The following is a 17237-nucleotide window of genomic DNA, read 5'->3' as shown; positions in this document are numbered from 1 at the left end:
GCATTTGGCCCCATAGTACCCCTTTAGCCACAAAAATGCAGACGCACATCTGTAAGCTCCACAGCCTTCATCTCATTTGCATCTCAGACATCTCCTGTAACTAACAAATGAGTATTTTCAGCAGTAACATTCCTGACGTGAGGGAAAATTAAATGAATAAGCAAATCAGCTGATTAGCTCATTAACACCTTGGCTGTTTTATCAATTTATCATCTGACAAAGTCGCTTGTCATGAGCTCACTTAACTCCGGGTCGTTTCGTTGCTGTCACTGTCTTGTCAGTCTCGACGGAAGCTCTTTCTCTCCTGTCTCGCGATGCTGCATTATTATCAGGACCCAAAGCACCTCTAACATCTGGGAGTAGAGATTAAAGCATCAACAATTCTCTCGGTGTCATCTCTGACACAGCGTGATGAAAGGTCCCTTTGCTCAGCCTCCTGCAGACAGCCCCCATCATTGGCCTGTGTCGTCACAAAGCCTCTGTGTCACAAGCTGCCAGGCCTGTAATGTGAATGCGCTGACAGGAGAGCTGTCAGGTCCTTCCTAAGCCACCAGGTGCAGAGCAGTGTTGGTTCAGTGTTTGGACAAACTTGTTGGCTCTGTGTGTGTACTGTACTTTTGCTGAACTGTACGACTCTCCCGGGGAGCGAGTGTTTGATCGTGGTTTAGGTTCACATTCTAATTCTCTTGGTCAGCCATTTCCCTTATCTTCTCCTTTTGTTGTTTCATGTTCTTTACTCTGTCTGTACTCCTGTGTTTCTACTTGTTTATACAACTGTCTCCCTTCCCCTCTTTCATCTCCCCAGTCTGTGTCTTAAGAGATTCCGATCTCGCTGACGCTGACTGAAAAGGGGACGGACACTGCGAAGACCCCCAGATCCCCAGCCAAGAGAGCCGTTCCTTTCTCATGCTTTTTTTTTTTTTTTCCCCTACTCTTTCTTCTTCTTCTCTCCAGACTGTCTGTCTTCAGATTTGTTTTTCCTCTCTGCACCGTCTCATCAGGAAAGTCATCTGTCTGAATCAATTTTTGTCTCTTTTGGTGCTCACCTGCAGCACGAGTGTGGGAAACTGCCCTTTCAGAAATGATCAGACTTAGGTTATCGCAACACTTTCATTGACCTTTCATTGGTAATTATGCATACAAAAGGCTGTTGATACAGATACAGCTTAGATGAGGTCGCACTTCAGAGTTTTTTTTATTTTACTGTGTATAATGATTGCTCTTTCATGCCATGCTTTATTTCTGCTGATGCCAGCTCTGAAGTGAGGGCATGTGTCAATCTTCTGTAATATTTTTGTGTCAGAGATGCTTAGATTGCCCCTAGTGTTCACACAAAGAACAGTATAACATTATCGATATCAGCCTTTACTCAAACCGTGCGGCCCAGCGTGGTGCTTACCCTGATGGTTGCTGAGTGGAAAAAGACATAAAAATTTCAAATAAAAGAGGAGATGGCTGTTACAGTAAAACACGGAGGGATTATGCGTCAGGAACAGGAACGCCTTCTAGAAATAAGCTTTGGCTGACGGAGCGGTCCTGCGTTACCATCTCAGAGGTATTTACAAGAGCGATTACTGTGATTATTATTTCAACAATACCTCGCAATGCTCTTTCATAGGCTGCCAGCCTTTGCAAGGATAGGGAGGGCCTGCCAACATCACCGGACTGGGAATTTGTGTAGGAGCTCCATAGGAAGGCACAGAGGAGGGAGGGGGGGATGCAGTGTTAGAGGAAGAGAAAAAGGATCCAGTTCAAAAAGGGCTTCTTTCTTTCTGAGAGGTCACACAATGCACTTCTGCTAACGCAATTTTGTCCTTTTCTCTTCTTTTCTCTCTCTGCAGCTCCCACGGAGCCTTTGCTGTGCAAATTTGCCGACGGAGGGCAGAAGAAACGCCAAAGCCAGAGCAAGTACCCTCAGAATGGAAGGCCGTGGCACAGAGAAGGCGAGGTACGATGTTAAGCCGGTGTTTATTTTCCTGACCACAGCTGAAGAAAATCTTCAGCAGGGCGTTGGTTTAGTACAATTTATGAAATAGTAAATCAGATAAATCAGTAAATGGCACTCTTTGCATCCACCTCCTGTAGGTTTACTTATGATTTAAACTGTACTTTGAGCTCACTTGAGAATCGACCGATTTAAAAAAAAACAAACAAAACAATAAACTGGAGTAAATTCATTAACAATGCAAGCTGCTACTCAGATGAGTTAACAAAAATAACATCGCTCACTTAGACTCTACTTAGTACTGTAGCACCACATATTTAGAATGCATGACCCTCTGAGGTAATGGTGTTTCTAAGAAAAGGCTCCACCATGTTCACAAGGCACCAGAAGAGGTTGGCTACAACATCTGGCATTATGTAAAGCATTACTGCCTGCCATTTGTATTTACCATCATGTATGGAGATGTTAAAAAAAGAAGCGAAAAATAGCCCTCATATCGATCAAACTGCCTCCAGATGTATATGTGCCGTCATGTAAAAATGTATCTCAAGCCTCACTGAGCGCATATATTTCTGCCATACATCAGAATGCCGGAAAACCTGAAACTGGAAACTGTTTGGTAACATGTGGAGACAAGGTTAAAATCTTTCTCAGACTGGCTATACTGGAAAGGACACACAGAGGAGACGGAGTAAAAGACTGCTTCATACAGGGCTATATAGGAGAGAGAGAATACATACATACACCTGCAGCTATGCACATTCAGTCTGACAATTGTGCTGAAGCAGCAAGGTAGGTGGGGGGGGTGAGGAAAGATGAAATGTTTGTCCTTCCAAAAAAAAAAAATGCACGCTCTCTGTGTGTCTCTGTGGGTGGTGCAGACGCAGTGTTGAGAGTATGTGTGAAGGAGTAGGTGGAGTATTCCCAGAAAGTTGATAGTAGTTATAATAATGCGGCCCTTTCACACCTAGGTGTGATTTTTCACACCTAGGTGATAAAAAAGCCTTGCGCGTGCATGTGAGGTGCGTGTGCGCGTGCGTGTGTCCGTGCGTGTTTGCGCTGACGTGTGAAAATGACGTACACAGGGCAGTTTAGCGGCGGATTACTAACGTGATTTTTAATGAAAGTATGTTTTTAATGTACAGCGTACAATGAGGAGTGGTACAATGTATTTTTTCATTATTAAAACATGGAACGGAGGTCATGTGATCAGCTGTCACGATGATTTTTGTTGTTGTTCCGATGAATGCGCAAAGGATCATGGGAGTTCTCATTTTGGTGTTTATGTGTTTAGTTACAGAATTATCAGCTATGTTTTGCTGCTCTCTCATCGATCTTATTAGTGTGAGATGTGAATTGTGTAGGGTGTGTGGTATGGAGGGTATTTATTTAATGAAACACCGTGACCGTGGTGGATGTAGCCATAATGGCCTAGCCTCGCCGTGGCGATTTTGCAGTACGGTGGTCTGCTCCCTGTGAGCAAGTGGTTTCTGTGTGAATCGAAGCGTATTTCATGTATGGGGTCACAGTCATGTGAGTAAGTAATGCAAAGTTAACTCAAAAGTCTCTGAGTTTTCTTTCTTTGTTCTACCGTGACGCATGCGCTGTGCGATCCAACAATCGGTCTCACTATCTCTCCCGCATGGCTCTCCTTATTTCCCGGATGTTCATCAAAGAGGTTCAAATCTCACCGCACACTGGCTAAATAAAAATACAATGGTAAATAATCTAATATCCGAGCTCACTTGTGAAGCATAAAGCACACAACACAGTGGCTAAATAAAAATACAATGGTAAATAATCTAATATCCGAGCCCACCTGTCGAGCATAAAACAGATAACACAGTGGTTAAATAAAAATACAATGGTAAATAATCTAATATCCGAGCCCACCTGTCGAGCATAAAACAGATAACACAGTGGTTAAATAAAAATACAATGGGGGTTAAGCCAATGTCCGTGTTCACCAGTGGGGGGGTGTTACACTGCATCGTTTACATACAGAACGGAGGATGACCCAGGGCTCACATCAAAAGCTAGCAGATTCAGTCTGAAACCGTACCTTTCACACACACACACACAAATAATTAAAACAGTGGTCTTACTAAAAAACCGATGCACTGTTAAAATAAATTTTAAAAAAAATATACTGACATCCACAACATATCCCAACATCCGCTTAGCAATGTGTAACTTTTTAGAAAGCCATAACCCGGCGACAACTTGGAGTACGACCCTGACCTGTGTCAGTACAGGGCGTCTGTGTTAATAAAACTGCACTTCCTGTATGGGATCACAAACATGTGAGTAGGTAATGCATAGTTAGCTCAAAAATCTCTGAGTTTTGCTTCTTCTAGCAAGCTGTCCCACACACTTTTGTGATGTTCTTGAGTGAAATGAGTAACTACTTTTACTGTGAAAACCAAAGAAATTCCGACAGTATTAAAAATATCAGACTATGCTCAAACTAGGCAATCCTATATCAACATTCTCCTCACAGAGTTAAGACAGAAAAACAGAATCTCACGCTTATCATACGCTTTATGCGGTGAGCAGTACATTATTTTTCCATGTTAAAGCGTGGAGTGATGAGAGTGTGATCAGCTGAAACGGAGTTCTTTTGTTGTTCTTTCAAATGAAGGCGCAAAGGATCATGGGAGTTCTCATTTCGGCGTTTATGTGTTTAGTTACAATGTTATCGGTCATGTTTTGCGGATCTCTCATCGATATTATTAATTTGAGATATGAATTACGCATGCGGTCAGGTACGGAGACTAACTAGTAATGGAACACCGTGACTGAGATGTCTGTATCCGCTAAGGGCCTACCGTCACCGCGGGTGTTTCAGAGCAGCACGTTTGTGTTTCTTGTCAATAAAGCTGTAGTTCCTGGCTATGACCAGTGAGCTCACGTCAGAAACTCTAAAATCAACTCGAATTCTCTAGTGTTTCATGTATTTCAGCGTCACAAGACCGTCTCAAACGTTGGTTGTGAAGAGAGTCGTGTAGCTTCTTTTTCCCCCAAAGTTTTTCTTTCTAAACTGACTCTGGCGTAACGCTACACTCGGACTTTTAAATGGATTCAGGTAAGCATATACTTTTACACAAAATTATGTGAACCTAAACTGTATTCTGTATAGCAACTCATTCCTTTTTTAAAAAAAAAAAAGAAAAATAAATAAATAATTGTACGTTTGTGTATTTTGTGTATATTACATTAATGATAACTAACGATGCATGTTTTCCAGACGTTAAAACTTCACCGCCACAACCATCACGGGTGATGACCGTTCCTCCTCCTGATTCTTCATCTTCTTCATCTCCACCATCTCGCCAATTACCTGAAGAGCCGCTGTCGCGGCGCGGGGTCACGGCTGTTAAGATCGCTACACTACACATACTGTGTAAGGCCGTGCAGAACTATCATGAAGGGATATGCCACGGATGTCGAGTCAAACACCCTAGCTATGATCAGCACAGCTGTAAGCAGGTTATTCCTGATTTCTTTTACGCGCCCCATTACGACGAAGTGATGAAAATATTCTGGACAGACCGTCTCATTCCTGCCGTTCGACTCTTCTTGTGGTCTAACAGTCGGGACGACGCACGTAAGGATTTCACATGGATTGTGGACGCTCAGGTGTCTGAATTGTTGCATGCATTAAACATCTTAGATGCAATAGACAGTTTGTATCATGATCTGAGGGAGGAATATTTCTTTGAGGACTTACCAGCAGAGCTTATCATGGTGGAAAACTACTGGTTAGGCAAACACAGACTGTGTATGTAATGCATACTCTGTATTTTTGGTTTATGGGTTGAAATAAAAAAAAAAAAATCAATATTAAAAACTGTACAGACTCCTCATTTTTAAACTCTGCATTCCTCACGGAAAACAGTGCAATATATGTTTAAAACATCTTTTCATTCATTCATAAATACACCACATACTATGTCCCAACAAAACAAACAAACAAACAAAAAAACAAAAAAAACAAAAAAAACTATGGTTAAAGCAATAGTTGTGTATTTTTCCTATCTAAGGTGTGTTTCTTACACCATTCTTGTAATTCTATTTGTTATCACATCTGCATTTTTCTTAAAAAAAAAACAAAAAAACACTAACCGACTCTAATTCTCAGGTACAAAGAGGTCGGCACTCACACGACGTTCATTAGCTGAACTTTCACTCATGTACACTTTAACTATTCATCCCTATTACCAGGGTGAGTTACTTTAGTTTCTGTTTTTAGCACCGAAGATGTTTTCACTGAGCTTGATAAAACCTGACAGTTTGGTGAAATCATTATAGGTGCAGAATCTCATCCTTTTTTCCACACAGCATACCCCAAAGCACGTTTCAAACTCACAACAGAATATCACACAGGAGGAAATAATGTCTCAGTGACATGTATAATCGTATTTTTGTGTAAGTCAAAACGATGCACCGATTTACCCATTATCCGTGCTTCTATTCTTTTTTTCATCATTAACAGAGGATCTTAGCTTGTTAATGAAACATCTCTGCACAGTTTGTCTTCATCAGAATCAATTCATTAGAATACAGCAGAATAAAAGTTTATTACAGGGTGTTGTTAAAACACATCAATTCGGCTAACATGTTTAAACAAACTCCCACTCCTAAATAACCTTTTATAAAATAACGATGCTAACAGACCGTATGTCTGCATCATGCAGAAGGATTAGGATGTTGATAAATCAGATCATACAGACTAGCACGTTTTTTTTCATGTGTAAACTTTGTTTTTCTGTATCTTAGACTGCATAGTGCCCACAGGGCTAGAGCCAATCAAGGGTGGGCCCCGTCATAGCAAAGGATCATGGGAGTTCTCATTTCGGCGTTTATATGCTTAGTTACAATGTTGTCAGTTATGTTTTGCGCTTCTCTCAGCGATATTATTAATTTGAGATGCGAATTACGTACGTTTGTCAGGCATGGCGACTAGCTAGTAATGGATCACCGTGACTGAGAATGGTGTAGCCCTTAATGACTCACGGTCACCGTGACTGGTTCAGAACACGCATATGCTGCAGTACTTACATATGACCAGCAGGATAAGCTCAGAAATTGGTGATAAAAGCTTGTCTCTGTAGTGTGTTATTATTCACAATGGCCCAGGAGTATGATCTGGTGGGGGTGCATAACTTCCCTGTGGAGACGTGTCAGCTACACGCGGTCGTGCTCGACATTGTTAAACTTACCGTCAAATCCGTTCTAAACATGCTTTATTCAAAAACACAAAAGAGAGATTTGCGCAGGATGTGAAGCCTCACACCCCTCACAAAGAAGACACACCTGTGGGGCTCCTGTAGATAGACACTTCTTTTTCAAGTATTATGACCATCTATCAAAAAGATTTTGGAATGGACATTTTATACCTATATTGATGCAAATTCTCCGTTTGGAGGGTTTCAACCCTGACAAACACAGGCTTATGGGTGCAACGGAGGCTTATCTCCATGAGTTAAGAGAGGTCAATGATATTGAACGGGCGCTTTTTGAATTGGAGGACAGTGTTATTGGTGTCAAACGGTCATCTGTTGACCATGTTTTAAATCAAAAGTATCATCTGTGGAATTAACTTCATTGTATGCATTTAAATCGAAATTGCATACTTTTTTTTTTTTTTTGGCTGGGTCCATCGTTTGTACTTGATTTACTTAGCTTATGTTATAATTTTTTGTTATTTTATGGCTATTTTATGTATATCTTTTAACTATGTGATGTTTGTATTTCTGTTTTACATGATTATATTCTACTGATGCTTATCTTAGTCTGAACACCCATGAAAATAAGAGATTTTTAATCTCAATGGTTCCTTTCCTTGCTAAAATATCAGCTTAGTTTGATATCACTATAGTGGACTTAAGTAATTTTTCATAGTATCATATCATTGTTTGTTGATGTGCAAAGTCTGCAACAATATGTTTTTTAAAATAAAAGTTTGTAGTGCAGTACTGGTGAGGCACAGCAGCGTTTTTATACACAAATCTGCACACTGAGGTCTAGTGAACGTGTAGGCATACAAAGTATTTTGTTTATCTCCACAGTTTGTATATCACTCCTATTGTGGTTTTAGTTTAAAGCAGCTGTATAAGAGAGAGAAAAAGCATTAACTATATTCTAACAGTACATGTGAAAGAAAACTCAAAGTTTACTCAAACAGGGCGGCAGTGCGCACATCTACTATGAAATGGGTGAATATCAGTTAGGATTATCTACTAGGCTTTGTTTTGTGAGTAAAAAATCACTGTACTGAATTATATTACTTAAAACTATGAGGTGAAATTAATACCATCACACAAGGTTGTGATGTTTATGTATCCAAAAATCAAAACATTCAGCGCACTGAATGCATTATTGGCTCAGTGTCCTTTATACACACTTTACAAACTTTGTCCCAATAAAAGTTTACAGATTAGGCAAAATGGCCTCTAAGCAAATGCAAAACCCCACAGACTGGGTGAGATAACTCAGAAAACCTCATCCACACAGTTCAACACCTACCCCCCACATTCACAATTCCTACCAATACAGACATACCCCCCTCCCCATCACTTCTCCCCCATCAGCTCAGGACTATCCCTTCACACCCCCCCCCCCCCCCCCCATGCCTGCAGTCTTGTGTGTGATTTAAACTATGTTTTTAACTCACACGGTATAACCGCAAGGATTTTATTTTTCTTATGAATGGATCTATACCAACTTTTCATCAGTAGACTATACCAAAGAAATATGTTTCTCTCCACTAAATCCCCCAAAGTTTTTTTTTTATTGGAATAAAAGACCTATGAATTTACCGCTGTTTTAACTACTTTCACGCCAAACCATCATGAGTTATGTTTGAGTAAATTAACCATGTATTTTCAGAGCCTACATCAGTGGTAAGGGGAATCTGAAACTAAGTTAGATAAAAATAATGCAGGTGCACGAGGGTTGTAGGGGTCATACTTACATCATACCTGATAGAGGAATACCAGACTCATGTAGTTGAAGAAACAATTTTAATACATTTTATTTAACAAGATACGGTCACACGTATTTTGTTGTAACCACAAGTTTATTCTGTAGTGAAGATCATGAAATTTTTTTAACATGTGTATCAATTTTAATGATCAGATACACATGAACAGATGTGTTTAATGTGACAAGAAAAAGGTGAAAAGAATCGTTAGTTTGCACATATTGTAGGTGGGGGGAAAAAAAAGAGCAGTAAGCACAGAAAAAAGTCCTTTTTTTTCATTTTTTGGAACACAAAAAACTATAACTTTTAACCCGTACACAAAACGCTGTATCACTCCTGCTTTTATGAATGTTTGATTCATATCAAGCATAAAACAAAATGATTTACAGGCAGTTTAGATGCTAGTAATACAACGCCTGTTTTACCTTGATACCCTCCCCTTTCACACGCGGTCTTTAAAAGCCGTGGTCAATTGTTGTAAGGTCATATATTTTCACAACACAGACTCTGGGGCGAGAATATGGCGTCTTACGACTCTTCTGACCAGACAAACCTGGACAAACAAAGTACAAACAGTACAGTCAGTGGAAACTCTGAAGTCTCTGAATACTGCATCCCTACATCTGAAAAACGGTATGATGTTGACGATGCGTCTGTCTGGAATGACTCGCCTCCGCAACCCTGGACTATTGAACCCAGCGAGGATGATGAGGAAGATTTGTGGCATTTTAATCCTTCACTAGTCATCGATACAACAGAGTGGTCCTGGCATCTTTTCGTCGGACCACAGAAAACATCTGACCCTCAGCCACTTAAGTCTGAAGATGTCATGACAGACAATCCTAACCAGCCACGCAGTGAGGTAAAGAATTCAGCGGGTATCATCGGGTCCACGGGTAATGAGAAAACGTCTGTCCCCGAACCGCTTAAGGATTCATCATGTGATCTGACCTGGTGGAGCGGCCCACAGACATCAATATGCCCCTGTTCGTGGTGCGACCCAAACTTCCACATACGTCGCCGTCGTATCCACACCAACAAGAACTATGGATGGGATTTCGGTGTAGCTGCAATGTTAGACATCCCACGTAACCGTATCAGGGCTGAGGAGAAAGCATCTGAACCTGAGCCGCTCTGGATTCAGGATGAGTCCATACCCTATGTATCTGAATGGTGGACCCCCTCAAACACCACATCAGTTTGAGACAACCTGTAACATTACAGTAACAAGCATTTTACGAGAAAATTGATTGTTTGATATGCCTATGTGTATAAATCATTTGCTGTCTTATGTTGTTTTTTGTGATATGTGATGGGATAACCGTTCATAAAAGCAGGAGTGATACAGCGTTTTGTGTACGGGTTAAAAGTTATAGTTTTTTGTGTTCCAAAAAATGAAAAAAAGGACTTTTTTCTGTGCTTACTGCTCTTTTTTTTTCCCCCACCTACAATATGTGCAAACTAACGATTCTTTTCACCTTTTTCTTGTCACATTAAACACATCTGTTCATGTGTATCTGATCATTAAAATTGATACACATGTTAAAAAAATTTCATGATCTTCACTACAGAATAAAGTTGTGGTTACAACAAAATACGTGTGACCGTATCTTGTTAAATAAAATGTATTAAAATTGTTTCTTCAACTACATGAGTCTGGTATTCCTCTATCAGGTATGATGTAAGTATGACCCCTACAACCCTCGTGCACCTGCATTATTTTTATCTAACTTAGTTTCAGATTCCCCTTACCACTGATGTAGGCTCTGAAAATACATGGTTAATTTACTCAAACATAACTCATGATGGTTTGGCGTGAAAGTAGTTAAAACAGCGGTAAATTCATAGGTCTTTTATTCCAATAAAAAAACTTTGGGGGATTTAGTGGAGAGAAACATATTTCTTTGGTATAGTCTACTGATGAAAAGTTGGTATAGATCCATTCATAAGCAAAATAAAATCCTTGCGGTTATACCGTGTGAGTTAAAAACATAGTTTAAATCACACACAAGACTGCAGGCATGGGGGGGGGGGGGGGGGGGGGGGGGGGGGTGTGAAGGGATAGTCCTGAGCTGATGGGGGAGAAGTGATGGGGAGGGGGGTATGTCTGTATTGGTAGGAATTGTGAATGTGGGGGGTAGGTGTTGAACTGTGTGGATGAGGTTTTCTGAGTTATCTCACCCAGTCTGTGGGGTTTTGCATTTGCTTAGAGGCCATTTTGCCTAATCTGTAAACTTTTATTGGGACAAAGTTTGTAAAGTGTGTATAAAGGACACTGAGCCAATAATGCATTCAGTGCGCTGAATGTTTTGATTTTTGGATACATAAACATCACAACCTTGTGTGATGGTATTAATTTCACCTCATAGTTTTAAGTAATATAATTCAGTACAGTGATTTTTTACTCACAAAACAAAGCCTAGTAGATAATCCTAACTGATATTCACCCATTTCATAGTAGATGTGCGCACTGCCGCCCTGTTTGAGTAAACTTTGAGTTTTCTTTCACATGTACTGTTAGAATATAGTTAATGCTTTTTCTCTCTCTTATACAGCTGCTTTAAACTAAAACCACAATAGGAGTGATATACAAACTGTGGAGATAAACAAAATACTTTGTATGCCTACACGTTCACTAGACCTCAGTGTGCAGATTTGTGTATAAAAACGCTGCTGTGCCTCACCAGTACTGCACTACAAACTTTTATTTTAAAAAACATATTGTTGCAGACTTTGCACATCAACAAACAATGATATGATACTATGAAAAATTACTTAAGTCCACTATAGTGATATCAAACTAAGCTGATATTTTAGCAAGGAAAGGAACCATTGAGATTAAAAATCTCTTATTTTCATGGGTGTTCAGACTAAGATAAGCATCAGTAGAATATAATCATGTAAAACAGAAATACAAACATCACATAGTTAAAAGATATACATAAAATAGCCATAAAATAACAAAAAATTATAACAAAAGTTAAGTAAATCAAGTACAAACGATGGACCCAGCCAAAAAAAAAAAAAAAAGTATGCAATTTCGATTTAAATGCATACAATGAAGTTAATTCCACAGATGATACTTTTGATTTAAAACATGGTCAACAGATGACCGTTTGACACCAATAACACTGTCCTCCAATTCAAAAAGCGCCCGTTCAATATCATTGACCTCTCTTAACTCATGGAGATAAGCCTCCGTTGCACCCATAAGCCTGTGTTTGTCAGGGTTGAAACCCTCCAAACGGAGAATTTGCATCAATATAGGTATAAAATGTCCATTCCAAAATCTTTTTGATAGATGGTCATAATACTTGAAAAAGAAGTGTCTATCTACAGGAGCCCCACAGGTGTGTCTTCTTTGTGAGGGGTGTGAGGCTTCACATCCTGCGCAAATCTCTCTTTTGTGTTTTTGAATAAAGCATGTTTAGAACGGATTTGACGGTAAGTTTAACAATGTCGAGCACGACCGCGTGTAGCTGACACGTCTCCACAGGGAAGTTATGCACCCCCACCAGATCATACTCCTGGGCCATTGTGAATAATAACACACTACAGAGACAAGCTTTTATCACCAATTTCTGAGCTTATCCTACTGGTCATATGTAAGTACTGCAGCATATGCGTGTTCTGAACCAGTCACGGTGACCGTGAGTCATTAAGGGCTACACCATTCTCAGTCACGGTGATCCATTACTAGCTAGTCGCCATGCCTGACAAACGTACGTAATTCGCATCTCAAATTAATAATATCGCTGAGAGAAGCGCAAAACATAACTGACAACATTGTAACTAAGCATATAAACGCCGAAATGAGAACTCCCATGATCCTTTGCTATGACGGGGCCCACCCTTGATTGGCTCTAGCCCTGTGGGCACTATGCAGTCTAAGATACAGAAAAACAAAGTTTACACATGAAAAAAAACGTGCTAGTCTGTATGATCTGATTTATCAACATCCTAATCCTTCTGCATGATGCAGACATACGGTCTGTTAGCATCGTTATTTTATAAAAGGTTATTTAGGAGTGGGAGTTTGTTTAAACATGTTAGCCGAATTGATGTGTTTTAACAACACCCTGTAATAAACTTTTATTCTGCTGTATTCTAATGAATTGATTCTGATGAAGACAAACTGTGCAGAGATGTTTCATTAACAAGCTAAGATCCTCTGTTAATGATGAAAAAAAGAATAGAAGCACGGATAATGGGTAAATCGGTGCATCGTTTTGACTTACACAAAAATACGATTATACATGTCACTGAGACATTATTTCCTCCTGTGTGATATTCTGTTGTGAGTTTGAAACGTGCTTTGGGGTATGCTGTGTGGAAAAAAGGATGAGATTCTGCACCTATAATGATTTCACCAAACTGTCAGGTTTTATCAAGCTCAGTGAAAACATCTTCGGTGCTAAAAACAGAAACTAAAGTAACTCACCCTGGTAATAGGGATGAATAGTTAAAGTGTACATGAGTGAAAGTTCAGCTAATGAACGTCGTGTGAGTGCCGACCTCTTTGTACCTGAGAATTAGAGTCGGTTAGTGTTTTTTTGTTTTTTTTTTAAGAAAAATGCAGATGTGATAACAAATAGAATTACAAGAATGGTGTAAGAAACGCACCTTAGATAGGAAAAATACACAACTATTGCTTTAACCATAGTTTTTTTTGTTTTTTTTGTTTTTTTGTTTGTTTGTTTGTTTTGTTGGGACATAGTATGTGGTGTATTTATGAATGAATGAAAAGATGTTTTAAACATATATTGCACTGTTTTCCGTGAGGAATGCAGAGTTTAAAAATGAGGAGTCTGTACAGTTTTTAATATTGATTTTTTTTTTTTTATTTCAACCCATAAACCAAAAATACAGAGTATGCATTACATACACAGTCTGTGTTTGCCTAACCAGTAGTTTTCCACCATGATAAGCTCTGCTGGTAAGTCCTCAAAGAAATATTCCTCCCTCAGATCATGATACAAACTGTCTATTGCATCTAAGATGTTTAATGCATGCAACAATTCAGACACCTGAGCGTCCACAATCCATGTGAAATCCTTACGTGCGTCGTCCCGACTGTTAGACCACAAGAAGAGTCGAACGGCAGGAATGAGACGGTCTGTCCAGAATATTTTCATCACTTCGTCGTAATGGGGCGCGTAAAAGAAATCAGGAATAACCTGCTTACAGCTGTGCTGATCATAGCTAGGGTGTTTGACTCGACATCCGTGGCATATCCCTTCATGATAGTTCTGCACGGCCTTACACAGTATGTGTAGTGTAGCGATCTTAACAGCCGTGACCCCGCGCCGCGACAGCGGCTCTTCAGGTAATTGGCGAGATGGTGGAGATGAAGAAGATGAAGAATCAGGAGGAGGAACGGTCATCACCCGTGATGGTTGTGGCGGTGAAGTTTTAACGTCTGGAAAACATGCATCGTTAGTTATCATTAATGTAATATACACAAAATACACAAACGTACAATTATTTATTTATTTTTCTTTTTTTTTTTTAAAAAAAGGAATGAGTTGCTATACAGAATACAGTTTAGGTTCACATAATTTTGTGTAAAAGTAAATCTTTACCTGAATCCATTTAAAAGTCCGAGTGTAGCGTTACGCCAGAGTCAGTTTAGAAAGAAAAACTTTGGGGGAAAAAGAAGCTACACGACTCTCTTCACAACCAACGTTTGAGACGGTCTTGTGACGCTCAAATACATGAAACACTAGAGAATTCGAGTTGATTTTAGAGTTTCTGACGTGAGCTCACTGGTCATAGCCAGGAACTGCAGCTTTATTGACAAGAAACACAAACGTGCTGCTCTGAAACACCCGCGGTGACGGTAGGCCCTTAGCGGATACAGACATCTCAGTCACGGTGTTCCATTACTAGTTAGTCTCCGTACCTGACCGCATGCGTAATTCATATCTCAAATTAATAATATCGATGAGAGATCTGCAAAACATGACCGATAACATTGTAACTAAACACATAAACGCCGAAATGAGAACTCCCATGATCCTTTGCGCCTTCATTTGAAAGAACAACAAAAGAACTCCGTTTCAGCTGATCACACTCTCATCACTCCACGCTTTAACATGGAAAAATAATGTACTGCTCACCGCATAAAGCTTATGATAAGCGTGAGATTCTGTTTTTCTGTCTTAACTCTGTGAGGAGAATGTTGATATAGGATTGCCTAGTTTGAGCATAGTCTGATATTTTTAATACTGTCGGAATTTCTTTGGTTTTCACAGTAAAAGTAGTTACTCATTTCACTCAAGAACATCACAAAAGTCTGTGGGACAGCTTGCTAGAAGAAGCAAAACTCAGAGATTTTTGAGCTAACTATGCATTACCTACTCACATGTTTGTGATCCCATACAGGAAGTGCAGTTTTATTAACACAGACGCCCTGTACTGACACAGGTCAGGGTCGTACTCCAAGTTGTCGCCGGGTTATGGCTTTCTAAAAAGTTACACATTGCTAAGCGGATGTTGGGATATGTTGTGGATGTCAGTATATTTTTTTTAAAATTTATTTTAACAGTGCATCGGTTTTTTAGTAAGACCACTGTTTTAATTATTTGTGTGTGTGTGTGTGAAAGGTACGGTTTCAGACTGAATCTGCTAGCTTTTGATGTGAGCCCTGGGTCATCCTCCGTTCTGTATGTAAACGATGCAGTGTAACACCCCCCCACTGGTGAACACGGACATTGGCTTAACCCCCATTGTATTTTTATTTAACCACTGTGTTATCTGTTTTATGCTCGACAGGTGGGCTCGGATATTAGATTATTTACCATTGTATTTTTATTTAACCACTGTGTTATCTGTTTTATGCTCGACAGGTGGGCTCGGATATTAGATTATTTACCATTGTATTTTTATTTAGCCACTGTGTTGTGTGCTTTATGCTTCACAAGTGAGCTCGGATATTAGATTATTTACCATTGTATTTTTATTTAGCCAGTGTGCGGTGAGATTTGAACCTCTTTGATGAACATCCGGGAAATAAGGAGAGCCATGCGGGAGAGATAGTGAGACCGATTGTTGGATCGCACAGCGCATGCGTCACGGTAGAACAAAGAAAGAAAACTCAGAGACTTTTGAGTTAACTTTGCATTACTTACTCACATGACTGTGACCCCATACATGAAATACGCTTCGATTCACACAGAAACCACTTGCTCACAGGGAGCAGACCACCGTACTGCAAAATCGCCACGGCGAGGCTAGGCCATTATGGCTACATCCACCACGGTCACGGTGTTTCATTAAATAAATACCCTCCATACCACACACCCTACACAATTCACATCTCACACTAATAAGATCGATGAGAGAGCAGCAAAACATAGCTGATAATTCTGTAACTAAACACATAAACACCAAAATGAGAACTCCCATGATCCTTTGCGCATTCATCGGAACAACAACAAAAATCATCGTGACAGCTGATCACATGACCTCCGTTCCATGTTTTAATAATGAAAAAATACATTGTACCACTCCTCATTGTACGCTGTACATTAAAAACATACTTTCATTAAAAATCACGTTAGTAATCCGCCGCTAAACTGCCCTGTGTACGTCATTTTCACACGTCAGCGCAAACACGCACGGACACACGCACGCGCACACGCACCTCACATGCACGCGCAAGGCTTTTTTATCACCTAGGTGTGAAAAATCACACCTAGGTGTGAAAGGGCCGCATTATTATAACTACTGTTGATTCTGTTCATTTGGATGCAGCATTTTCAGTGGGAGACAAGTTTCATCACTCATTCAAGTGAGTTCAGAGATGGTCATTCCCTTTTCACATAAATGGCCTCCTTGGGCTCCTAGTCAGCGGCGCTAGTTTTTGGTCATTATGCAGCTGCACTGTTTAAAAGTTTGCGGAAACCTGCAGTCGGCCGAGACTGACCGGATGTCACCTTGGATGAGTGATGAAACGTTTCTCCCAATGAAAACGCTGCATCCAGATGAACAGAATCAACTTTCTGGAATTTCCTTAACTGAAGCACGCATCAGGACAAAAGGTGAAGTATTCTCTGTGTGGGTGTGTTTGTGTCTGTCCATCACATGTTCAGCAGCCCTAACACCTATAAGCCAATGAAGCGTGTTTCACCTAAATCATTGCCACATCCCCTCAGGCCCACACATTGACAGGTTGGCAGGGTCAGCTCGGTTGACTTAAGGTAAAGTGAGATGACTGTGTATGTGGGAGTGATCGGATGCTTCCTTTTAAAGGAGACGATGCAGCCAAAATAGAGGATACAACGCTTTAATCATTCTGCTGTATTT

General features: G+C 40.1%; 1 protein-coding gene across 1 annotated transcript in view; it reads left to right on the top strand.

The window, feature by feature from the left end:
• Positions 1-17237, top strand: part of rbms3 (RNA binding motif, single stranded interacting protein) — a 211351-nt gene that overhangs the window by 154960 nt on the left and 39154 nt on the right. The window contains exon 7 of the mRNA XM_030741526.1: positions 1842-1948. Within this exon, the coding sequence (XP_030597386.1) occupies positions 1842-1948 (107 nt within the window). The remainder of the gene's footprint in view (positions 1-1841; positions 1949-17237) is intronic.

The sequence above is a fragment of the Archocentrus centrarchus genome, chromosome 11 (genome assembly GCF_007364275.1).
Source record: "Archocentrus centrarchus isolate MPI-CPG fArcCen1 chromosome 11, fArcCen1, whole genome shotgun sequence".
NCBI lineage: Eukaryota > Metazoa > Chordata > Actinopteri > Cichliformes > Cichlidae > Archocentrus > Archocentrus centrarchus.
This window is presented reverse-complemented; position numbering and strand designations above follow the sequence as displayed.